Raw genomic sequence first — 25,902 nt, 5'->3', positions numbered from 1 at the left:
ATCATCATCAGTGTCAGCATTCATTTCTGTCACTAAGCAGAGGAGGAGCTCCACACTTCCTTCCTCTAGACTAAACTTGTCTTTAGCTTGAGTGAACTCAGTATACTGTTTTATTCTTTTGCAAGTGATGTACTATGCAATTATGGTTAGTTTGCATGTTTGCCTGCAAACTAACTGTACAGCATTTCATTCTTAGTTTGCCATTGCTCAAGTAATTAGTCTAGAGGCCACAACATGGTGCTGGGTTCTGTGATTGGTGTCCATTGTAACATGAATTAACTGAATAACTAATATAATGCAGTTTCAACTATTTATGTTGTTATACCCCAGTTCTTTATTTGGACAGATCTGAGTAAGGAAAGAGTCCGCCTTTCTTGATTTTAGTGCTGGTTTATTTAAAAAATATATATAAATAAAGATTACAGAACACAATCCGGGTTTTTCCTTCCTCCAGAAACACACACACTCTGGCTGCTGGAGACAGAAGATCCCGGAAACACAGAGCCTAATACATTTATCAGTTTTTGGGCTAACCCCTTACACAGATGAAGTCTGTCCAGCAGACTCCATCTCTTATCTAGAGCTCCACAGACTTGGAGCAGCTGCATATTACCTAGTCATAACAAAATGAGGTAGCTTGATGTGTGTGGATGTTGTTACGTGGTGCGTATCTAAAACAATCATTCAGACACAAATCTAACACAAGATTAATACAAGAAAACAATTGGTGCCAAGGTACACTTTTCAGAATCAACATTATCTTCTAACCTTGAAGCAGAGCAAACTAGAGCAGACTTTGAATCTTACTAAACTACATTACTAACACATTAATGTCTAATAATTATCTGACTGATTTATTAATTTCTAACAATGTGCAGAAGCTGTTTTGTACTGATCTCATCACATTTCATTACATGTTGTGAAGTTTCCTGAAGCCACTTGTTAAATGTGGTTAGTTAAACTTAATGTGGCTTTGTAAACGATGCTCCATGCTGAATATTGTATATTGCTTGCTATGACAGTGTCCTCCACAGAGGGTAGATAGAGAAAGAGCTGAGAGAGGCAGCTAAAGGAAGCAGCTGAATGATTTTGACTAATAGCCGCTTTTTAAATGATTTATCTGTGGTTGGTAAATATAAAAGCTACCTCTGCAACTTCTGCTGAAGTTGAAATTGTTGCTATAGAAAGCTACCATTTAGTTTATTAAATGCTGCAGTAATAGTTTTTTTCAATTTGGAGTATATTTATGTGATCTTGCAATGCCAGCATTGGGAGGAGGATGTGGACTAAGAGGAGTGTTCCCCTTATTTGAAAATGTCTGTGTATGTGCCTCCTCTTATTAAAGGGATTGACCCCAAACTTGGAAGTAATGGTGTTTAGGCACATAGAGGCTAAGGGATAGGTGAAAGTTAACCCAAGATTATCAAGATATTGAAGAAAATGAGATATGGATTATAATAATAATCATCATTTGGAGAAACTGTACATTAAGTTGCATTTTTCCATAATAATAAGAAATGTACATGAACATACAGCGTGTATTGTATACTGTAATATGCATGCTGTCAGAGGGGGAGCTCAGTCTCCCGACACAGAGGAGAGTCAGTGTTCAGGGTGATGGCAGTCGGCAGGAAAGACTTCCTGTAGTGCTTTTGGTCACAGCAGAGCTGCAGAAGTCTCTGGCTGAAAGTGCTTTGCTGTTTGACCAGTAGGTTGTGGAGGGATATGAGGTGTTCTCCATGATGTTCAATAGTCTGTGCAGCATCCTCCTCTCCACAACCAGCTCCAGAGTCCCGAGCACAGAGCCAGGCTTCCTGATCATTTTGTTCAGTTTGCTGGAGTCACCGACTCTGATGCTGCTGCCCCAGCAGATCGCAGCAAAAAAAAAAAAATCAAAAATCCACCGGCCACAACTGGTAAAGATTTGCAATGCTTTGCTGCACATATTAAAGGACCTGAGATCCACCAGAAAGTCTGCTCTGTCCCTTCCTGTAGACAGCCTCTGTGTTACATTTCCAGCCTGCTGTCGAGGTGGACTCCTAAGGGATCTGTAGCTCTGCACCATCTCAATCTTTGGTCTTGGCCACATTCAAAAGCAGATGCTTGATCCCACACCACACCATAAAGCAATCCACCAGACCTCTGTACTCTCCACCACTGACACAACACACAAATGCAGAGTCATCTGAACACTTCTGCATAAGCAACAGGACTTGGGATTCGTACTGAAAGTCTGAGGTGAACAGGGTGAGAGGCCTGCCCCCCTGCAGTGCTCCTGTGCTGCTGACCACTTGTTCAGATGCTCACCCTCGCAGAGGCACACACTGTGGTCTTTCTGTCAGGATGTCAGTAATCCAGGAAGGTGTAGGGGCGTCCACTATAGTATACTTTCCCGATTGCTGCGCCCTAATGAAAATTAATGAGGTTCAAAATACTTTGCTCTAATAGCACTGTGGAGATGATTCACATCAAGCTGATTTATGACTCATTAAGAGTGGGCTGCTGCCATCTTCATGTTTTCCTCCACAGCCCTTGACATAGTCACTTGTAGCTCTTGTTTTTGCTTTGTGTGTACACCTATAGTAAATAAGCTCCCTCATCACTCTCCTCTGGTGTTGCTGTGCAAGTCTGCTGGGGGGCTCAGCATAGCACACAGATTCGTTGGAGATACTAGATTATGATGACCCGACACCCCCAGTCCTGCTACCCTTCACCACCATTTTCTTAAGGAAAAAATCCAGCCATTGCTCAGTGATGGCATCGTTAATAGCTTCAGCTAACATCATTAAAAAGGTTAGCAGTGTGCCTCTGGCAGCCTGGGACAAAATGCAGAGTGGAGGAATGGAAGCACAGTTGTCTCCTTTTGTAATAATGGCTTATCTTATTTATTGTGTTTTTAAATGTCTTTGCTGCTTGTGCATCATGCTCACAACACACATATGTATAAATACACACAGACAGAAGAAAATAGGAACAAGTTTCATTATATTATCTCTGAGTTCAGCTTATTGTTCTCCCATTTTAAAAAAACTGACTGTGACAGCACATTGCTGAATGGCAATAATACATTTAATCTTTGGATCATTTTTTTCATCTTCTCAATAAAGTAACACTAAGCCATTTCACAAGTCTGCACAGAATAATTACAGTGCTGGTCATTTATTTAAAGAGTGTAAAATACCTAGAACATCCAGTGTCAAAGCAGGATTCAATGTGATGTTCTCACATTGCTGCACAAAATAAAGGTCTGAAGGTCCAAATGGGCTGATTAACTTAAGTCATTTACTATACCTTATCCACAAATGACAATTATCCCACCCCTCAATTACTGTTGCTTCACCTGTCAAGCTCCTGTTACATTTTTATACAGCATGTAATTATTTTACAGTAATGATAGGAGCAGATGAAATGTTTAGCATTTTTTAAGTAGTGGTTTCTATATTTAAGACAGATATAAACAAAAGTAAACTTTTCATTTTGAGCCAACAACCATCTATTTTGCCATATGAAATGACAACTGTCTCTAGTACCGGTTATCAGATGCAGCTATAACTAACACGTTTAATCATGTTACAAGACGGAGGCTAAAGCTACATGTTTCAGGTGTGACTCTTCATTTTGTACAGTGGCTTCAGAAAGTAGTCAGACCTTTTCACTTTTTGCACACTTTATTATGAATATTGTGCTGCAATTAATTTTTAATTGATAAAATTGCCATTTCCCATAGGCAGTGGACTTTTGGAGGCTAAATACCGTGGCTTGACAGCAGGACAAAGGAGAGTGGATGGTAATTACAGATTGCAAGTAGAAACCTAGAAGAATGACTTCAGAGGAGAGCATTGGTTAGTTATGGAGACAAATGAACACAAGTTACCAAGGTGTAAACACCCATGCTGCCACACATGTTGTCGTTGTAACGGGAGCTACAGGTTTTTTCTGTAGTAATATTTAACTTTGTTAAAACCACAGGGTAGCTGAACGGTTATGCCCCATAACTGCGAAGTCCAAGGTTTAATTCCAGCTGGAGATGCTCTGTTTCATGTCCTACTGTATCCTTTCTTTCTTCCTGTCTGCATCTCTGCAACTACTTTCACTAAAAGCCCCCCCAGAAAAGCCAAAAAGGAAGTATATTTAAAATCACAAAGGCTTCGGCTTCTTACAGCAGCTTTTGTAGTAGATGCCAGTTTGTCTTAGAATGTAAAGTGTAAACACAAGGGACGTGCGTCACTCTTTCAGAAAGACAGATGAAAGAAATGCCGAATGAGAGACTGCACTGAGTTTCATTCAATGTGCTGATGAACAACCAGGGTTTTTTTTTTTTTCCATTTGGGACTCGTTGGAATTCATTCAATTTCAGGATACCATTTGATTAAAGTAATTTTTTAAAACCATTCTCGACACTCTTCATCCAGACTGAGAGGTCTTTTTTTAATAGAGGTATTTGTGAGTCAAAGCAGGCAAAGATGACTGTGCTATCATTAATCTGTGTGTGTGTTGGGTCATGCATGCATGTGTGTGCAATTGTGCACTCTTAATGGTCATGGATGTTCAAGTCCAGATATTTCATTATTTCAGAGCAAATAACCTTTCTGAAGTCTATTTAGAGGCCATGCTTATCGCTTGCTCCCTCACCTTTCCCCCTGTAAATGCTGTTTTATTAGACAACCTGTGACCTGATACATTTACTTACTCCTGATGGTCTTTTTAATGAGCAAGACTAATTTGACTGCAAAGGAAAAACCAGCAAGGCACAATCTGCAGTGCTTTTAAAAAAAATGGATTTAAAAATAAGAGCAACTAACTGCATGTTTTTAATCTAGCTCTTAAATTATGAGCCTCTGTTAAAGAAAGGCAGCGGTTCTGTGATGTTCCTGATATGTTTTCTCAGTGTGGTCTCTTTAGGAGCCATTGCTGAGGATTTGGTGTAAGTTGACCGTTCGTGCTTTGACATCACTTCGACTTTATTAAGCTTCACAAACTTTGTGAAAGTGTTTTTCAGGTAGGGACCAGTTTTTAAGGAGACTAATCGCTAGGTTTACTCCCAGTGTCAGGTTTCAGGATTTTTTGTTTTGGACCCGAATGCAGAGCCATAAACAGGTAATGTTGCCAATGACAGGGCTTTAAAAGTGAACTAATCAGGTACAGTACAGTTTAAACCAGGGTGGAAAGAATGGAAAAAGTCTGTAACTACAGGGCACCAGTCACCAGAGATTTATTTTACAGTGCAATAAAGTTGATGGCTTGTGATGTTTTCTTGTTAATCATCTAATTTCTGCCATCTATAAGTTAAACTAGTTTTTGTGGAAGTTTGCCTGCAGCAGCCTCCCATTTATTAAAAAGACACAGAAAGGGCACAGACATGCCAATAATTCACTTGCATATCTCATTAGACCTATCTGTTATCATTATAAAACTGATACTTGTACCAAATCAAAGCTGTTTGTGTGGGCAAGGGACTTGACCTTCTGATGACACCTAATTAATCTTATACAGGTAATTAAAGCTAAATGTTGTGCTTTGACCATCTAAAATCTATGTGTATTGGCACCTAGACTGTGTATTCTGATCAAAAAAGTACCTAATCCATCTAAATAACTGTCTAGAGTCTGTTTTTACAATTACATGATGGAGCAAGTGCAATTTAATTTAAGTTCAGTTTCTACTCAAAAGCACAATATTGTGGGTCAAGAGACCTCATGGTATTGTTCTGGAGTATTTTTGAGAGCATTTGATGGTTTTAAAATTTCAGTCTTAAGTTACTGTGGTTAACAACACACACTGAACTGTACTATATAATGTACTAGAGTTTTAGATGCCAATGTCTCATATTCAGCCAGTTAAATACTGTAATAACATCACACATTAACTGGGTAATTTAGTTTAGCTGATTAATGAGTTGGACCTTTTGTTAATAGTCTGGCCTCCAGCTTTGCTAATTCTACCTTCAATTGATGTTTTTTTAATCACAATCTATTCAATATAAATACAGTGGCATGCCAGCACAGTTAACCCCAATACATAACTGAACTATCTATTATATGTTTCATGTGATTTGATTTCTCTTTTTGTGTCTTAGCCAGCCTTTCTAGCCATTGTAGGAAAAATACAGACTTTTTTGAAATAGTCCTAATATAATTACAGCGCAGTTATAGCTGATTAGAAATGGTTACAAAAAGGGAAAACACCTGTTTTCTTCACAAATCATGTCAAATATTTGTACAAAGTATAAAATGTCAGTTTATACCAAAGGTTGTAGGCTCAAACACATACTTTCATATTTATAATATAATTAGCTAATATAATTGCTAGTCTACTGCAAACTATAATCTGTATAATTTATTCTTCTGAAAGTCTATAATTTGCTATAGGCATTACTTATTCTTAACATTTCCGTGCTTTCTCTGTCTGCTCTTTCACACATCTCCATCTCTGTGTTTTCTCCCTTGTTTCCCTCTATTTTCTCAAACCATTTCCTTCTTGTGTCTCCCTCCTCTGACGCTTCATTCATCTCCAGTCCTGACACCCCTGACTAACGATCTTCCAGACTACTCCCCTACCTAATCTTTTTCCCCTGAATCATCTCAAGACGCTCATCGGCATCCTCACGCAGCTACCCCTCTCGAGCCAGGGCTTTTTGTCATGCCCACTTATGGATTTGACTGCTTTCAGTCTTCATTTTGGTTTGGTTTTGTATATTCTGTTACACTACGTGTTGACGTTATTAATCTGATGTGAGAAATTAGCTGAGGAAGAAGAGGTAGAGATGCTTCCTCATCATCATCAAGCATAATTATTGCACCGCATTTTAGTGAACGCAGTCTGGCATTTCAGACTGTGCAATATAAAATTCCAACTATATCATAGCTATTTGCATCCGCTCTCTCACACATAATTTATACGTGTGTGTGTGTGTGTGTGTGTGTGTGTGTGTGTGTGTGTCCTTGCTTTTGTTACTGGCAGTCCATTTATTACTAAGGTCTCTGTGGAGAAGATGGATCTAAAGGAATGATCATTCATTGACCATCATTAGAGCTAATGATCTTCAGTGGATGCTGCCTGGGGTGAAGAGAGATTCATTTCTTTGTTTGCCTGTCCCTTTATTAAAATTCATACAATTCAAATTGTTGTACATCATAACACTCTCTGAACCTCTCCGTGCTCCTAGCTGCATTAATTCTACTGTGTGATTTCCGAGGCACTGCCTCTGGGGAATGCAACGCATAATCTAGAAACAAGTATTGGCTTTAGTTGATGGTGCTGATCAGAATGAGACATTGGTGCTGGAGGAGGAGAAGGAGCACACAGGCATTACTCAGATTGCATCAAACATTGTTCCTTTTATTTCATGTGATAGAGCTTTCAGTGCTGGTTTATTTTCCTCTTTCCCCATTAAGTCCACTTAATACCAGCCATTAATATCCTGGGCTTTAATTGTAAGATCTAATAGAAATCTGGGCCCCGCGGGTCACAGTGAGCAGAGAGATTAAAAGAAAAACAAGCTTAACTGAAGAGCTTCACAAGGCTTTTACAGATTTTCTTTCTAAAGAGAGCTTTGTTTTTGGGAGTGTGAGTAGCCAACATCATGCAGCTTCCTCAACTTTAGCATGCTGCAACACATAGATGAGCCACACACACATATACATAACCATACGTTTATCCTATGGGTGCACACACACTCAGAATAAACAGGGAACACACACACATTCACATAGGCACACATGTTTGTGAACACACTGATTCTCAGCCCTGACTCAAATCCAATTTTTTTCCCCTCCAAGTGAATCAGATCTGTTCTTTTCATGGATGCTCAAGAGGGCCAGTTCTGTTCTGGGAAGTCCCGTTGACCCATTGCAGGTGGTGGGTGACAGGAGGATGTTAGCCAAGCTAGCATCCCTGCTGGACAGTGACTCCCACCCCATGCATGAGACAGACAGCACAGGGTAGCTCCATCAGTGACAGACTGCTTCACCCCAAATGTGTGTGACAGAGCATTATCGCAGGTCCTTCCTTCCTGCTGCTGTCAGGCTATACAACCACCATTGCTCCCAGCAGACCCCCCCAAGCTGACCTCACACACATACAGACTGTAAAACCGTTAAATACTCAGCATACCACTGTATATTAGTTATATTTTTTATTACTATATTTATATTATCCGTTTGCTGCTGTGGCTTTGTGACTTTCCCTGTTGGGCCACTAATAATCTTATCTTATGTATAAACAAACAAAATTGGATTTTTTCAAATCAGACCTGGACCACTTCCATATGTTTTTAATGTATCACTCCTCTAAACATGCACATATTGGCTGTCGACATCATTCAGTGTTAGCACCTCACAGACCAGTAAAAAATAAAAACAGAGATTGGTAGTTTTACTCAAATACTGCTTGTATTTTGAAGTAGTTTGCTAAGCGCTTGAATGTGGATGTTTGTAATGGTATGAAACCTTGCTGGTCTAGAGGACGGTGATCCAAAGTCATGTAGTATAGTAACAGACAGTCTGGGTGTGCCAGTCACCTTATTAGCCTGCCATCAAAATGATTTTGAAGCTGTTATTTTAATGTAAAAAAGTAACGTATTGCTCCTTTAAATCTGTGAATGCATGGCAGTTTTAAGACCTCATCGGTGTTCACACTCCAGTTGGATAAATGTCTCCTACAAGCATGAATGTAACCCATTAACACAAAAAGATTGGATCTGACAAAAAGATCAGAACTGAGCATTAAGGCCTGTAGCTTAAGTGATTTGTATCCCACAATCCAAGCTGCTCGGCAGGATTGACTAAATCACATGAGGTTGGCAGTGATTCATCATATGTTGATGGGGTGTCAGTGTCATTTGAAGGTTAGTAGAGCATGGAATTGGGCCTAGCAGCGCCTTGCATGGCGAGCTTTTTGTGTGTGTGATGTTATTTTGACTCCTTATGAAAACATGCAGGCTCAATTTCTCACTCTCTCTCCCACACACACACTTGCATTGCCTCAAAACAATCAACCAAACAGTGCCTGCTGACATATTATTCCTCTCTGCAAAGCGGGGACCGTCAGTGTTCAGCCCCCCCACATGTTTGTTTGGTTCTTCATGTTCCATTTCCCCTCCATACACCCGTGATTCCTCGTGTCACTGCAGTCGTTGTCATGCATCCGTGCTTGAAGAGCTGCCAGCACTTCCTGACTGTCACACAGAGACACACTCTTACGCACACATGCGTGCACAAGTGATAAAACTCAAATAAATAAACTCATATACATGCTCACCCACGCAACTTCCCATCACTCACGCTCACATATACATATAGTTGTAACATCTCGGGCTGCTTATCTACCTCTGCCTGTCTGTCTGCTTCCTGAAATAAGATGTGGGGTGTTTGTTTTTTTTTGTTTGTTTTTTTTGTCTTTTGCCATTGCTGTCCTAAACAGGCATTTCTGATACAGAAAATGTCTTTGTATTGGTATTTTGTGCAAGTCCTCATGTAAACAACCACATTAATTTAAACTCATCTGTCCTTTTCCTCCATCTTTCTCTAGTTATGTTAGCTACAGCTGATTGACAGGTTTGTATAAATGGGTGATGAGGAGAGTGAGGTTTTAGTTCTGAAGTACAGCTGATGATGTTATTCACTAGTTAATCCCTATTCTTTCCCAGACACTGCTGTGTTTTCCACCGTTTATCTTGGCCAGTTGGAGTTCTGGCATGCTCTCTGCTTCTAATTATTCCTCCCAACTCTGTCAAATGATAAAATGCTTTATGATTGAATGTGCCACTGAAGAACAGATGAAGTGTATACCTGCCTCCGCCCCCCTGACCTGCACAACCATAATTTTCTCTCTGTATCCTATTCTTTTTTTTTTATTTCAGTAATTTTGCACTGCTTTGCCCTCTGCAACTCTAGGCTAGTAAAGAATAGATATGAATTGCTGTCTGCTCTTGTCCTTGTAATTTCACCACTTTCCTTACTGCTTCTTCTTTCCTTATGGCCAAAACCTGTATCGTACATTCCTTCTCTCTCTCTGTCTTGGTCACCCTCTTTCACTCAGTATTTCTCTCTGGGTGTCTGGGCTTGATAACAATATTTTCTAGGTGATACAAAATTCAATTTCACAAGTTTATTGTTCTGGTAAAATTTTCTCTCCCATATCTGTGAATGTGAATGAAAGGAGTGAACACTCCTATTAAAAAAAGAGGAAACAAAAACATTTCACATCAACCTTGCCCTCCATCTCTGCAGTGCACTGTAAGATTTAAAAATCCCCCACCAAAAAAAAAGGCTTGTCAGTCAAACTGATTTAGAGGGTTGCCACTGTGACCGTGAAAATGACTGGGACTTATTTAATTCCCCTCCACAGATTATGTAAAGTTCATATTTTCCTGTTTAGACGCAGAGTTTGAGAATCAATCAACTGAGTAATAGAAAAGGTAACAGGCTATGTGGGTGGTGACAACAGAGAGCCACAGCCAGCCAGAATTTAAACTGTGTCATTAGTATATTACAACAAGGGTGTTTTGCCAAATGATGTCTAATTGCTACGGTGGTGCCAGCACATTATTTTTGTGATGAGTAAGTAAATGTTCTTTTGTACCCTCACAAACTTTTTTTTTTTTTTTTTTTTTATGATTTTGCTCAGTTTTTACAATCACTGTCTAATATGATCTCACACGCCTGTAGAATGGGTCATATCATTTCTATTCCCTAACATGTGCCTGCACAAGTTGGAGTGACTGACAGCAGCGTACAAATTGGCGCTACCTGCTGTCAGTAATACCTGTAACATCATCGGGATACATGTGGGATGATTTTACATATTGCTAAACATTTGCATTCAAAAGATGCCAACTTAGTTTTTGTTGCCTTAGCACTGTAGACAGCAGCATAAATACTAACACAGCTAATCCCAGGTTAGAGGGACAAACTCTCCCTAAACTTCTAATCCCAAAATGGAAAATCATAGTTCACACATGTCAAACACATACTTACATTTTTGAGGAGAGTCACATAGGCTTTGTATTTATGCTGTAACTCCTTCATACAGAACCATAAATTCAGCATAACTGGGAAAAGGTCAGTGCTTTCCTGATAGCCTACTTGGATAAGGAATGTACCTCTTTCAGAGATTTTAAATGATTCACAATCCTGGTGTTAGTTCTTAGTGAAGCATTTGATGCAGTGGATCATGATTTACTTCTGTATAGACTGGAAAACTGGGTCAGGATATTAGGAACAGCCCTTGGGTGGCTCAGATCATATTTAGAAGATAGGGGATATGTAGTCAGAATAAGTAACTATGAATCTGAGACAACCGTCATGGCATGTGGTGTCCCACAAGGATCTATTCTTGGGCCCCTCCTATTCAACCTCCGTATGCTTCCTCTATTTTGAAATCTCCAAGATTGTAGGGTTGCTTATCATAACTATGCAGATGACACCCAAATATCAGGTGTTCTCACTGAATGACTATGGTCCTACAAACTTATTGTGGCCAATCCTTGAGAAAGTGAGCAATTGGATGAAATAAAACTTCCTTAGACTAAATAAAGATAAGACTGTAATAATGATTTTGTTAATAAAGAAGGAACACAGTGATAACAAAATCATCATTTTGGCATCTTAAAAACATAGCTAAAATGAGATATTGCATGTCAAAGCAAGATTTAGAAACACTCATGTTTTCATTTTTTATATGACTTACTGCTGTAATGCAGTCCTGAATGACCTCTTTCAACATACTGCTGATACACCAAGAAGAGAGAACACAGTACTCTAGTCCTTAGATCCTTGCACTGTCTTCCAGTTAAATATAGATTGAGTTTAAGCCTTACATATTGCCTACAAGTCTCTCAGTGGTCTGGGCCAAAATACAAACACGGATATGTTTGTTGTGTACAAGCCTGGAAAGTGTTTCATATCTGTCACGACTGGTCAGCTAGTGGTGCCCAGAGTCATACTAAAAATGGTGAAAGAGCATTTAGCTGTTGTGCTGCCTGCAGCTGGAACCAGCTCTGCTTAGAGCTTAAATGTGCCCCAACTATAGCCATTTTTATAACTATAACCTTGCCATGCCTTTCCCCTATACCACCCTGGCTGTACAGTATAATATACTGTAAACAATACCCATTCTATCCTGTCTCTCTGCATCATTAACTAACATATTAAGTCATCAGTAAAGGAAGTGCTCAACCCTTCTATGCTGCAAAATGAGATCATTCCATAAAAGCTTGTTAAGAATAGCAATAACTGGTTCACTGTAGGATTAGTTTTTGCTTCAAGGGCATAGCTCTGCTGCTGATCTGGCAGCTTTGTTTATCCATTTACAAAGATAGACACTTTATCAGTATATCTCTAAATATGAATGTTAAAAAAGTTAATTTACCACTTTCTTGAAGTCTTCACTCACTGGTGAATTAACAGATGTTAAAACAGCAGTTAGACACCCTGGGACCCAAATGACCATGCATAAATCCAACCATTTACTCTACATACAACATGCTGACATATGCAATGTAATATTCGTGCATATATTCCTACTGACATTATGTGATACTAGGAGTTGGAGTTGATTTTCTATATAATTGTCCAGTAATATTCGTTCCTTATATGAATAGGACTTGAAAATAATTTTTATGGATGAATATGCATACTGCTCTGACAAGGAAGAATGCTCTACTGACACTTCCAGTCAGCTCATTGTGCTCCATATCAGATTGAACAGATGATTTATTATCTGAGTCTCATTCATGTCTTAATCATTTATTTATTACCTTATTCTGAAGACCATTCAGCATGTCTTATGTGGGCCTGCATACCCTGTTTATTGCTGCAAATAAGCACCTACTGAGTGTGTAATGCTAGTGTAAGGACCGGCAATCACAATGCATTATTTTTGTGGGGTGGGGGCCAGCTATCCAGACATCTGCTCCAGCCCCATTTTCATCACTGATTGAACTTCCTGTTTGATAATGCAGGTCAGAAAAAAAGATTGGAGTCCTGACAAGTCTAATTTAAACCTTTAATTCCTTGCATGTCATTCCACGCAAAGCAAATAATGTACATTGTAAAAGTGGGGAAAGTGGTTAGCATACTGTAACTCTCTAAAAAGTCCATTTTTTCCCACTAAAAGAGAAGAGTGACAAATGCATTGACATTCATATCAGTATTCAGGAAGGCCATTCATTAATCATTTATGGCTAAGTTTTCAGGGTTTGGCATGTGACATCTGTTCATGTTCACAAAAATTATAAATTGATAGGGATTCATTATGGGAACATGTGTGGTCGAAACCATTCTGACTTAAAGAGTACCAACATTACTGGAAAGCAAATTGTGCCTACAGTGAACGAAAATGTTTTTAAAATGGTGAGAGGTGGAAAAATGGTGAGCAATGTTTGATTGCCTTATTGTAGTGGAGACACTGGTGAGAGTCTGTGTGACAGACTACCAATGACCTGGCATGTTTAATATGAGTCAGGCCTCCTTGCCTTATTACCTTAAACATAAGTTTCCAGTGATATTAAAACACCCTCTAAGAAGGCTTGTTTACTATAAAATTCCCCAATCTCTTCTTATGTTAACAGATTAGCCGGATGGCAGCTGGGTGTTTGTGTAAATGAACGTAAACAATTTAGTGCAGTGTTCCACCTCTCAGATTCAGACCTTTGTATGTGTGAGGAGTTCTGACATATTGATTACTTGGTGTCAGCCCTATTAACAGAAGCTCTTCCTCTGAGCCCCATTTCTGGATGACTCAGTGTTGACAGTTATATTATAGCCTATTATCTTCCAAATCTCGAAGTTTGAGTCATAGCCTAGGGTCTTCATGGGAATGTTAAAATTGCCTTCTGATTTCCTTTCTACACCCTATATTTTTTCCCCACGTCCCAGAACCCTGTATCCTCCTGTCTACTACCGGCCTTACTTTACTTCCTCTGTTCTTTTTCCTTTTCTTTGCTCATTTCTTTATAACTTTCTGCTTTTTTCTTCAGTCTATTTTTGCCTCTTTTCCTCTCCTTATTCATCTACGTATCTCAAACCTGAAGTGTACAGTATAATAAGCTGGGAAGCTGCCAACACAAAGTCCTCACAAGTCAAAATTTATTCTACTTTTCACACCAATACATGGGAAATTTAGTAAAACCTTTTATATCTACATAAGAGCGGGTCCCCTATCATGGAGGCCACCATGTTTTTACAGTAGCCCAGAACTGACGAACCACATATTGGCTGTAAAGCGTGAATTTCATGTTCTGATGTTGAAGTAGCAGCTTGGATGTGAACTAATGATGGAAACAAGATGAAATATTGTCGTGAGTTTAACTGTTATTTGAAGAATGGAGGATCATAGTTAAACTTTAGCACAAGAAAAAGTGTGAATCCCTAGCATTTAAGAACCAAAGACATGAGGTAACAGGACATGTGATAGCACAAGATGAGGATAAACATTGGTGTGGGCTTTCCCAGATGGAAATCCTTGATGAGAGACAAATGCTTCCAGAATGATGCCAAAGTTGCCTGTTTTCTGCTGGAAGGTAATTTAGCCTAACTTGTGAGGTTAACCAGAATCTAAATTTTAGTTTGATTCCTTTAGTTAAAACATGTGGTCAAGTCAGCCACACCTGTTCTCCAAGTGAGCAGTTTGTCCTACATTTACCATAATTGCTGTGAAGATTTGCTGAAGGTTGCAATCTGCAACCTCACCACTGGATGTAAATAAATCTCACACACTGTACCTTTAAGAGGAGGTTGGGGTGGATGTATGGGCCTCAAATAACTTTGTATTTGTTTAATCAAGATGCACCTAAAAGTAATACTTTGATGAAGAACACAGGACGTTATCCATGAGTGGACGACAGTTTTGATTATTATAACAGTGATGGGCAATATGTTTGGTCTCATTACAAATGATAACAGGCCATTAAACGGTTTGATCTGAAACAGGTGGTAAATCCGTACCAGAAAAGCCCAATGAGGCTGCTATATTCCTTTCTCCATCCAACAAAATGTTTCATTCGAGTGTGTATGTTCACATGTTTTTAAATCCAGTGTTTTTGTATCTAGCACATTTAACATCTACCACTAAGACTACGTTCACACTGCAGGTCTTAATGCTCAGATCAGATTTTTTGCTGAAATCTGATTTTTTTTTTGTGCTGTTGTTCACACTGTCATTTAAATGCGACTGCCATCTGTTTCATATGTGAACGGTATACGGCCGTGAAGTGACCCGCATGCGCAGAAGAGGACGTGACGTCAGACGCAGCGTACTGTGTTTGCGGTGCTACCTCTGTACAGAGGAATGTGTGGGTGCGGAGTCGGAGCCAGGACTGGTGGGATTCTGTGAGGGGCTTCACAGACACAGAATTCATTAATAATTTCCGAGTGAGAAGGGAAACGTTATCACCACCTGAATCACTGTTGTCTGCCATTTTTTTATTACCCCTTGCCTCCTCCAGCGCAGAATTGTGACGTCTGTCGCATTTTAATGACATAAAAATCGCATGAAATGCGACCTGGCCATTCAGACTGAAGTCGCATTGCAAAACATTGGATACGTATCCGATTTAGGACCACATATGAAAATGGCCTGGGTTGGATTTGTGCTGTTCACACTGTCATAAGGAAATCGGATATGGGTCACATTTGGGCAAAAAGATCGGATTTGAGTCACTTCAGCGTGCAGTGTGAACGTGGTCTAAGTCAGCAGTGTGATTTGGAGCAAATACCATGTGCAGCTGTTTGTTGTTTTAATCACCTGATGGAGCTTTTGTTTGATCAGACTGTTATTGGATTCTGATTATCACTCAGCCCAGACGGAGAGATCCAGACAGCAAGTTTGATACACAGTCGATTGCTGAGCTGATGGTGTCCAGTCAGGATTTGTGAGGGACTATGAAAACGTTGTTTGTTTCTCTACAGTTTTTTTTTAACGTTCTGTTGTACAGACAGGTGGGGTTCATTACCGAGTCGTAACAGTTTCATTAGCTTCATAACAATCTTTTGACACTAAGACCTCAGTTAACTTTGCATTGGTTTGGTAAAGATGCACCTAAATTACTTTGAAGTACTACTTAAGGTTCTGTGGTGCAGACGATTTGGGAATTTAACTTATCCGTATTGCTATCACTATATGAGTGTGATTTCTGAACCAGATGGCTTTAGTTTCAGTATTTTGAGCTGCTTAAATGACTGTGTATAGTGTATGCTTAACAGCTTTCATTGCCATCACAATGCAGAACATCCTGCTGATCTAATTAAATTGGTTGCAGAATTGGCTGTACTTTTTGACTGGGCTGAGAGTAGTACAAAGAATTTATGGGAAAACACTCACACTTATACATGCCCTCCAAAAGAAAGTGGGGCATGAGAAAGAGGCAACTAAAAAAAAACTCACTAACACAATAAACCAAGTAAATTAAAACGGCACTAAAAGGCATTCACACTGATGGCCACTGTGGACAGAGTGGGATTATCACATGAAAACCAGGGAATGCTGTGTAAAATGATGAAGCAGAGAGTTAAGTTTAAGAGATGCTTGTTCAAAGCAAAGTCTGAAAGAGATGGCAAGATCTTCCTATTTTCAGTACAAAAGGCCACAGAGAGCTCTTGTCACCTTCAATTCTTTGACTACAAAGCTGAGCCAACAAGACTCAAATCACCATATCTAGTCAGCATGGATTAAATGTGGCTCAAGCTTGATTTGATCAGGGAGCCTGAAATTCTGTGAACTGCTTTCCCTTTTTTATCTCTCACAGACTGAATTTATAATAAAAGCACTCAAAATGTCTGATATTATAACAAAGACTATGAAGCATGGCTATTAGCCACCACCATGACCATTAAGCCATAGAATTTTGCTTGTACTTAGCGTATTCTATTCTTGCTGTGGCCGTTTTAATGCAGAGAAAACATCTAGCCTCAAACCTGAGGGGTTACTTGGTCTTGATGAGAAAGACTCAGGTGATCGATGGGAAATACTTTGGGCTTCACTGCATGCGGAGTTTAGATGGAGTCTCATCTACATTATCTGCTGTTTCTCCCCCTGCATTTTTTTTTTCTGTCTCAGTATTTCAGCCACTCACTCCCACCCCACTGCCGACTCTGCAGCCTTTGAGGTCCAGGAACCACTTTGTGTTTCCCATCAAAATAATCTGTTCTTTAGGTGCAAAGCTGTTCAATTAAAAGAAGCATGCTTTAGTCATTTGAAGACATTTTTGACCTTGTTTGAAATTTCATTTTCTTTTTAAACTTTGAGCTGGTATGATCCTGCTGGGATCAAATGGCTTATTGGAAAAGACTGTGCAAAAGGTCTCTGCCTCACAAATATGCTGTTACTGTTGCAGGTCAGGCATAATTTCATGAATAATAGAATAAAATTGATCATTTGTTTCCAACACTTAGGAGGAAATGCTGCCAGATTGTTTTGATGTATGTGGCTATTAAATGCTTTGGAACAAAGCTAATGTATCAACCCCAGCATGCTGTGCTAAGATATATGTAATGCTAAATTCATGGTCATTTTGCAGTGAATCAAACAAGCTGGCCGCTGGGAAAGATGGATACTGTTAGTGACCAATGTAGGAGGGATGATTTGGTAGTCCATGCACATTCGTACAGTAGAATGTGGATACTGGAACTGAGCCCATCTGTACCTCAGGTTCAGGCCGAGTTGGGACAGAAATTTGGAAATTATGTTCGAGTCTGGGTTAGGTTCAGATACAAAGGCCAAACTAGACAGGTTAGACAGATGGAGCACTCAAATGTCTGCCTCATTTAAAGATGAGAGGAAAAACACCAAACAAAGTCATCGGCGTCAGACATGGGTCAGATTCGAACAGACATATGCAGCCCGATTTATGCTCTAATGTACAGTACAGCAAAGTATCCAGACAGCAACTAATGAGAAACTGGTATTCATCTGCAGTAGACTGTCGTCTGCAATTTTATGAACAAAAATTTCAGTAAATCATTTATCCAATTTTGCTATTACAATACATCCCAGGGTCACAACAAGTCTTTAGGCATGACATTGATAATGCTCCCTCTCTTCTCCTCCCAGCCCACACTCATTGAGAACAGTGTGATTAAGAGGCTGCAGAAGGATTTAGAGCTCAGCCTGAATTTACGTGGCAGTTGACACAACCATGAAATGAGTTATTACCAAAAACACTGCATGAACCTTTTAGCTATTAGAGAATAATCATGTGCCACTTGAAATGGATTTCATTACAGAGTGAAGACCAGACTCAGGCCAAAAGGCTTTAGGCTGCTACATCCTTCTTCCAGTTTAAAGGAGGGATGTCATTAATTAGTATTTTATCATTAGGAAAATCAAAATGCAATTTACAGAAATGTTCATCAGTCATAGACTACTGAAGTCCATGTTTTTTCAGAGGGCTGCTATACCAGATAAGGAATGGAGATGATTTTTCTTCCTTCTTCAAATTGTGAACAATGATTATCACCTCGGAGCACCACTGTCTTAATCCGAGGCACACAAAAATTAATTCTTGACCGTCTGAGGACACAGTAACCTAAGGAAATATCATATGACTGTGTCTCCTTAAAGCTGCGTTAATTTGAATTTTTATATTAGTAACTGATCATATGACTAGCATAATGACTGTAGAGTGTGAAAGAGGTCATTCATAGTGACAACCCCATTATGAGTTATCACCCAACTCTGCAGCTGCCCTCATATCTGCACAGCTTTTTGGTGTTTTTGAGCTCATTGGTTGGCCCTCTCTCTCTCTCATGAGCCTAATTTACAGCAGCAGGAAATCCACTGATAGACCCAGTGTGTGCTACCACAGCAAGGTTAGCAAGTGCAGCAGCTAAAGATACGTCATTCTGTTTAGCAGCTAGATATTTCCCTCAGGAGTTAGTGGAGACCCAAACAGGGCTAGAAGTAGAGCGAGAAATTGACTTGGATTCATCAGGAGACCCAAAACACAAGTCCAGATAAATTCTAATTTTGCTCCTAATCTTCTGTTTGTGTAAATGGCAGTTGTGTAAGGTTATATATGTCAGCGTGGTGTTTACAGATTTTTGCACTGCTGGTGGCCAAAAATCAGTTCTTGCTGCTTAGAATATCTTTCACCTTATGATACTTAATAGCAGAAAATGCAGGACATTACATTTACCTGTGCAAAAGACCTTACTTAATATTTGATAGTTCTTTAATACCTCAATTGACCAATAGTTCTCAGCTTCTGAAAACTCCATCATGTTTTTAAACACAAAATGTCCAAATGACTGTGAATGAATGAAGTGCTGAGACTCTTCATACCCACAGTATTAAAAAGGTGACAGTGTGAAATCAGCACTCTAATATTCCCTGCACATATTACAAAAACTCCACATGTATTTGAAAGGTTTATTTTTGGACAGAACACGTGTGGTTTAAGTAGCTGAGTCTGGATTATAGGGCGTTGGACCCTGCACAGCAGAGCTGCAGCCTGATTCAGCGGATGTCCTTGGAGCCAAGTGAGTCACTGTCCTATTTAGACAGATGAGATCAATGGACAAACAGATGAGCTGGAAATGAGCTAGTTAATCTAAGGTTGTTGTTTTTTTCATTTTGGATATCCACCACTGCCAAGTAATATATGTATGTATGTGTATTATAGGTAAAGGGTATGTAAGGGGTAGGGTTCATGACAGGGTATCCCACTATCAGCAGCATCAGTCCTCCTGGGATCTCATTACTCACTGCTCTAGCTGGCTACATCATAACAAACACCACATGCTCACACATTCGGGCAGTTTGTGTTGAGTGTACATGTGACCATTATGTGAAGAGTAAGAGAAATCACTGACAGCTAAAGGATATGAAAATCCATATGCATGTGAGGGTTTTAGTTTGGGGACTGAAAAACAAATGTGAAGTGGATACAGTATTTCTTCAGGTTTAATACAGAGTTCATGGTTGTACAGGTTGGAACCTAAAGGTTGTACTGTAGGTTTAAACAAAGATGCTTGCTCTTTACAGCAAGAAAACAAAACAAGCAAAAAAATAATAAAAATAAAAAAAATACAGCAATGACAATCCTATCTTTTACCAGCTCAAACTTAAAGTTGTAAAGTTAGCAAAACATGAATTCACTCTGGTGTAGAGGCAAGGCAAATTTATTTGTGTAGCACATTTTCATGCACAAAGGCAATTCAAAGTGCATAACGCAAAGCACACAAATAGATGAAACATTAAAATGCATATATAGATAAAACAATGCAAATTAGATTAAAACATTAAATGCTAATTAAAAGCAAAAATTACGTGACGGCACAAAGTAGCAACAGAGGTCGAAAACAGCGAGAAAAGCATAAATGCAAAAACAAAGCAAAACATGAATGAGGTCCAAACTCTATTTGGCAGAGACAATGGTGACCAGACAAAGACAAAGCCATGCCTTGAATTCAGAGAGAGAAATGAGCTGCAGGTGTGGAGGATGGAGGCAGGTAACAAACAAAAGGCAAGCACCGCTGGGACTGAAAGTAAAAAGAGAACAACATAAGATGAGTAGGCAGGAAGTGCAGAGCAAAATAAAAGCGTGAAAAACATGTTGACAATGCAATGATAAGAGGGACACTGAGAATTAAAAAGGATGGGAAAATAAAGAACAAATAAAGAGACTTCCACATCTTGATGTTTTCAGATGGAGGAGAGCAGGAATTGAGGAGGTGAAGCAACAGTTTCTGGGTGGTTGGCACAGATCCTGCCTGTTGATGTCATGGTTTAGCTCTGCTTCATGTTCAGAGAGCCTTTATTTTCTTTGACTTCCTGTCCTGTGTCACCTCACCTGCCCCCGCTTTACCTCAGTACTCTATCACCGTTCATTGTTTTCACCTGTTCCACATTATCTCCTGGTCTACAGCCCATAAATACCTCCCTTTTTCCCTTCATTCTCTTGCTGGTCCATTGTTGATGCTAGTATATTGAGAGCAATGCTCATTCTGATCTCTGTTCACGAGGCTCACCACACCCTGCTTTTGTCCTGTTCTTTGGCACTGATGACACTTCTGCCTTCATCTCCTCACTTGTTTTTCATTCCACTCACCTGTTCCTCGCCTGGTATATTTGTTTCCAGCGATGCTGTAGCCTTCCTTGCCTCTGTCTCCTTACCTTAATGCTGATGTGTCTTCTGTCCCACACTACCTGCGGTGTGTTCCTGATCAGCCAGAGACTCTGTCGACTCCCTTGACCCTGTATACTCACCTGTGTGCTCCTGAATCCCCCGCAACGCTGGGGGGAAGTCTCCTGTCCTGCACTACCTCCTGTATGATCCTGGCCCCACGACTTCTCAGTTCGCTCCCAGCTGCGTGACTCACCTGGGTGTTCCTGGTTTGCCAGTTCACCCAGTTTGCTCCTGTCTGTTTAGCTCCCCTGAAGGCTCCTGGCACCACAGTGATATTCCAGTTTCTTTCTGTCAGACTTTCTAGCTCTTACTGAGTCCTGGTCTGCATTTTGGGTCCTAGCCCTGTGTGAGCATCACAACAGTTGATTGATCTCGAGGCGACAGCCGGTCTCAGGGGCCATTGGCCAGGCTGACATTCCCCTCTGTGCTCCCCCTCCTCTCTCACCTTCACTCTGTTGCTCTCTCTTTCTTCCTCACTGCTTTTTAAGCTCTCCACTGTGCCAACTGATCCTGCACCTTATTCTCTCGCTGCTGATTTAACTTCCAGCTCGCTCACTCCTTCTTCCTCATCATCATTCTGCTCCTTCTCACTTTTTGCACTTTCAGTAGTGACAGTTGGTTTCTTTACTGTTCACGTCTAACCTCCCAACTCTGTGTACATTCACCCCACTGCTGGGGACCAACTGTCCTCTAATGTGCGCTGTCCATTTCACACCACCTATTTAGTATGCAAGAAGGCATTATTGCTTATATGGAGGGATTTAGTCTGTTTGCGTACGACTGTGTGTGTTTGAATTTGAGTGTGATTCAGTGTCTGTGTCCCGAAAGCCCTCGAATGCAACACATTAGTTTTCTTGAGAGAGCCTGGGGGTATTTTGGTGACCTTGGTCTTCGGTGAGTATGTGCCTGTGTTGCTCAATTATTGGGATTTCATTTCTCTGTGCGTGGGAGTGCACATGCCCTTTCCAGCATGTACTTGTGCCTGTGCTCACATGCATATTCCTATGCATGCATGCATACATACATACAGGCGCCCTGGAGGGGCACGCTTAATGATAGGCTTGTTTACACAGCTCTGCCTCTAATGATCTATTAAAGTACACTTAACCAGTAATTATATGGCCAGTCCCATAAGGCTTACGAGGCCCCACAGGGGATAGCTAGAAGTACAAGAAGGCTAAAGAAAAGCCTATGTATTTAATGGAGTGCACAGGAATCAGTATTTTCTTGAAGTTGATTATTAAAAAAGAAATTCATAAACAGTATAATATTAGATTTTTCACCTCTTATTGACACGTAGGTGGTTTAAAAGCAAAAATAATTTCTCACACTTTGCTTTGCAAGAACAAGTAATACCTCTTACCTTCTCATCTTCATCTTATCTTAACTGTACTACACATTTAGTTCCAGAGCTGCAAATAAATTGTCCATATTTAAAAGTAAGGCACAAAATCAAGAGAGCCAGGCTATCAGTTTTACCCAACGATGTGTTTTAAATTCCGTTATAAAAACGGGCCTCTTCTCTAACAAGGCCATTAAACCATTATCCTTGTCATTAACAGAATTGTCTCATGAAGTTCAAGAGCTCCTGGCAGCTCCTCAGATTTCAATGCCTCATTTTCTAATCAGGCAATACATATTCTATTTAAATGTCTTTCTATGGTTCTTTTTCTGCCTCACACCAGGATAAACTTTGTATTAAATCTCTTTGCAGTGTGTTTCATCCTTAAAACATTGTTTTCACACACGTCTTTATGACAGAACCTGGCACTCACACTTATAAACAGCGTCTGTATTTCAGCCCCATGATAGTTTTGCAATAATAACTGTGGCAGCTGTGGCTCAGGATGTAGAGCGTTTGTCCCACTAGTGGAAGGTCAGCAGTTTGATTCCCTGGGCAAGACAATAAACCCCAAGTTGCTACCCAGAGCAGCGCCTTGCAGGGACAGTGCCACATATGGCTGTACCTGAGACAAATTCCTCGTGTGTTACATACTTGGCCAATAAAAGTGATTATCAGCATAATCTAGATATTTCTATTCATCCACAGCTTTAGTACTGTCCCCATTAACAGCTAGTTGTTGGCACCCTGCTCTTCTCGTTCTAAGATAAAAGATCATTTCCTTGGCTTTCTTAATATTAAGATGCAAAGAACTGGCCTGACACCAGTCACCAAACTTAAAACCATCATCTTGAAATCAGTAGGTAGCGAAATTTGTTGTGACTATAGGAGGGAAACATCAGCAGCTGCTGGAGTTGGTGCAGCTGCAGTGACCAGTCAGATGTTCTCCCTTTGTCCTGTTTGAAGGCAGCAGATAGTTTTCTAATAGATGAGTGAGAGACTCAAGGACAGTTTTGTTTGTTTGCTTTTATAGGAGATGTCAAGCACAAATATACATCCGTAGGCCATTCAAAAGTGCACAGGGCTTTCAGTTATATCACACACATCATTCGTATCAAGATTCTGTGCTGCTGTCCAGGATGAATATGGTTCAACTTCCAAACCCTGCCTTTCACCTTTCCTGTGATATGCCAGTCATCTTGCACCCTTCTCTACATGTCCCTGGAATTGTGTGTAACAGAGTTCATCAAAGCAGCTTGTGTTTAACATGCAACAGAAGCACCCTGGTGTACGCCAGCACAGAGTAACTAAACATTAGGGATATCCAGGTTTCTGGGAGATTGGCACTGGGATAATGGGCCTCCCACTCAAAGTCAGTATCTTCTACTCCCTCCTGTCCTGCTCTGCTCCGGGTCTGTATCAGTGCAGTCACCCACTGGGGTCTTCACAGGGGAGTGACTCATGCTCGGTCTCCTCTTAGCCTAAGAGCTTTTTCCATCTACCTCCTTATCAGTTATTTAATTCACTGACCTATTCACTCTTTCTGTCTGAGCGTCCATTATCTGATTTGCCTAATCCCCTCTCATCCTTTTTCCCCTTGCAGATGAAAAAGGCCATTTTTCTGTTTTCCATTTTTTGGCTGTGACATAGCCTTGCTTTTGTAAGCTGTGATATCTCCAGGAGCCAGTCACAATTTCCCTTTGGCTGGCTAAAATACAGCCTTTTTGCAATAAGGTGTTGATCTAATCCTGACAGTTCATCCACTACCACACATGAGGGGGGTTTCTGTTTTTTTTTTTTTTTTGTCTTCTTCATTGTTTTCTATCTACATTTGGTTGTTCACATTTAGCATCATACACATCAAAATTCTTACTTCCCAATAAATTGTCCATGCTAGCCCACACTATATAAACAGTTCCCATTTGTTCTTGATGTGTTCTCTGCTGTGTCCGGTGGCCTTACATCAGCCAACTGTAACTCGCTGCTTCTTCCCTCCCACACTATGCCTTTTTTATTTTCAACCTCACTCTCCCTTCTGCCACCGCTCCCCTTATCCCTGGCCGTGGTGACAGACGAACAGATAGGTAGACTGGCCTTGGTCTGGCTGTTGTAAGCTAGATGGCATGACGGCCTGCCAGGTGAAGGCTGCCACCTCCGGGGGTACCAGGTTCTGACACCTCTATTAACCTTCAGGAGATGTCCATCCCCCATTACACCTCTGCCTTGTCTCTTTTCTCTATCTCTGCGTATCCCCCGTCTGCTGGTTGCCAGCTGGAGGAAAACCAGCTTGTCCCTAGAGCTAAAAGCCAAATAAATACCTGTATTTTCTTCTCGTCCTAACCTGGAGCATTTCAATATATCATGGATTTCTACAGTATCTCACTTTCTCAATTATCTATCAGCCTCACTGTCCTTGCATGTTTCTTCTGCCTTCAGTCTGTCTCAGCCTCTTTGTGTCTGTCTCTCTCTCTAATTCTAGCCCCCTAGCATTGCCACACAGTTTTCACACAGTGACCTGTATGTCAGAAAATGAAAATGGCCAGTGCAAAATGCATGATTTTGTGCATTGAGGCGGCGCTGACTGGTGAGAATGAATACATTTCTGCAACTTTCTCACGTCAATCACCCGGAATAATGGAAGTTAATGAAAACTAAGTGACAGACATAAATGTGTTTGATTGCCCGTTTTGCCATGATGATTATTATATCATTTAGTGTTATTTAAATTAGATTATGGGAGATAATGGCAGGCTATGACAGCTCCCATCTGAATCAGCTATGTTTGCCCAGTAATCTTTTTGTCTTTCTGCTTCTCGTTTTGTCCTACAGGAATTCTCTTTACTACGACTAGATGATGTGGCAGACCAACGAGTCAACATAGTCGGCTTTTCAGTCTTCAACAAAACTCATCCCTTCTTCCAGGATTTTGTGCTAAGCCTCAACCGCTCCTGGCAAGAGAACTGTGACCACGCACCCTTCGCCGGCACCCCAGTTAGTGCAAACGATACACATATGATCTCACAAACACAGCAAAGACCATGGTTCCCTTTGTAGGAATAATGGATGATCCCTCTTTATTTGTTTCCAAACAGTACCTTAGGCATCACACTGCTGGAGCTCAAGCTCATCAACTAAAACAGTGAAGTCACTTAGACGCAAAAATGCCAGTGAAATATACCAGGATGACATTTATCCATTTAACTGCTGTAATTGCAGGTGTTGCTGTAGGCAGTTGTTTCCCAGGCAGCTCATTAGCAACGTTTGCCACCCTCCTTAGTACATTTAAAATGGCATCTTCCTTGTTAAACTTGTTTCAGAGGAAATGCAGAGCTTACTGTCACAGCATCCCCCATTTAAATCACCCGCTGTTTTCATCTAAATGGTGTCTGTAGCTCAACAATTTACACACTGTGTTCTGCAAATTTGAAGGAGTGAC

At 40.4% G+C, this 25,902-nt stretch overlaps 1 protein-coding gene across 1 annotated transcript in view; it reads left to right on the top strand.

The window, feature by feature from the left end:
• grik4 (glutamate receptor, ionotropic, kainate 4) overlaps positions 1-25,902 on the top strand; it is a 311,608-nt gene that overhangs the window by 235,945 nt on the left and 49,761 nt on the right. Inside the window, 1 exon segment of the mRNA XM_020600102.1 lies at positions 25,296-25,457. Within this exon segment, the coding sequence (XP_020455758.1) occupies positions 25,296-25,457 (162 nt within the window).

This window comes from Monopterus albus, unplaced genomic scaffold (assembly GCF_001952655.1).
Source record: "Monopterus albus unplaced genomic scaffold, M_albus_1.0 scaffold45.1, whole genome shotgun sequence".
In the NCBI taxonomy this organism is placed as follows: domain Eukaryota; kingdom Metazoa; phylum Chordata; class Actinopteri; order Synbranchiformes; family Synbranchidae; genus Monopterus; species Monopterus albus.
This window is presented reverse-complemented; position numbering and strand designations above follow the sequence as displayed.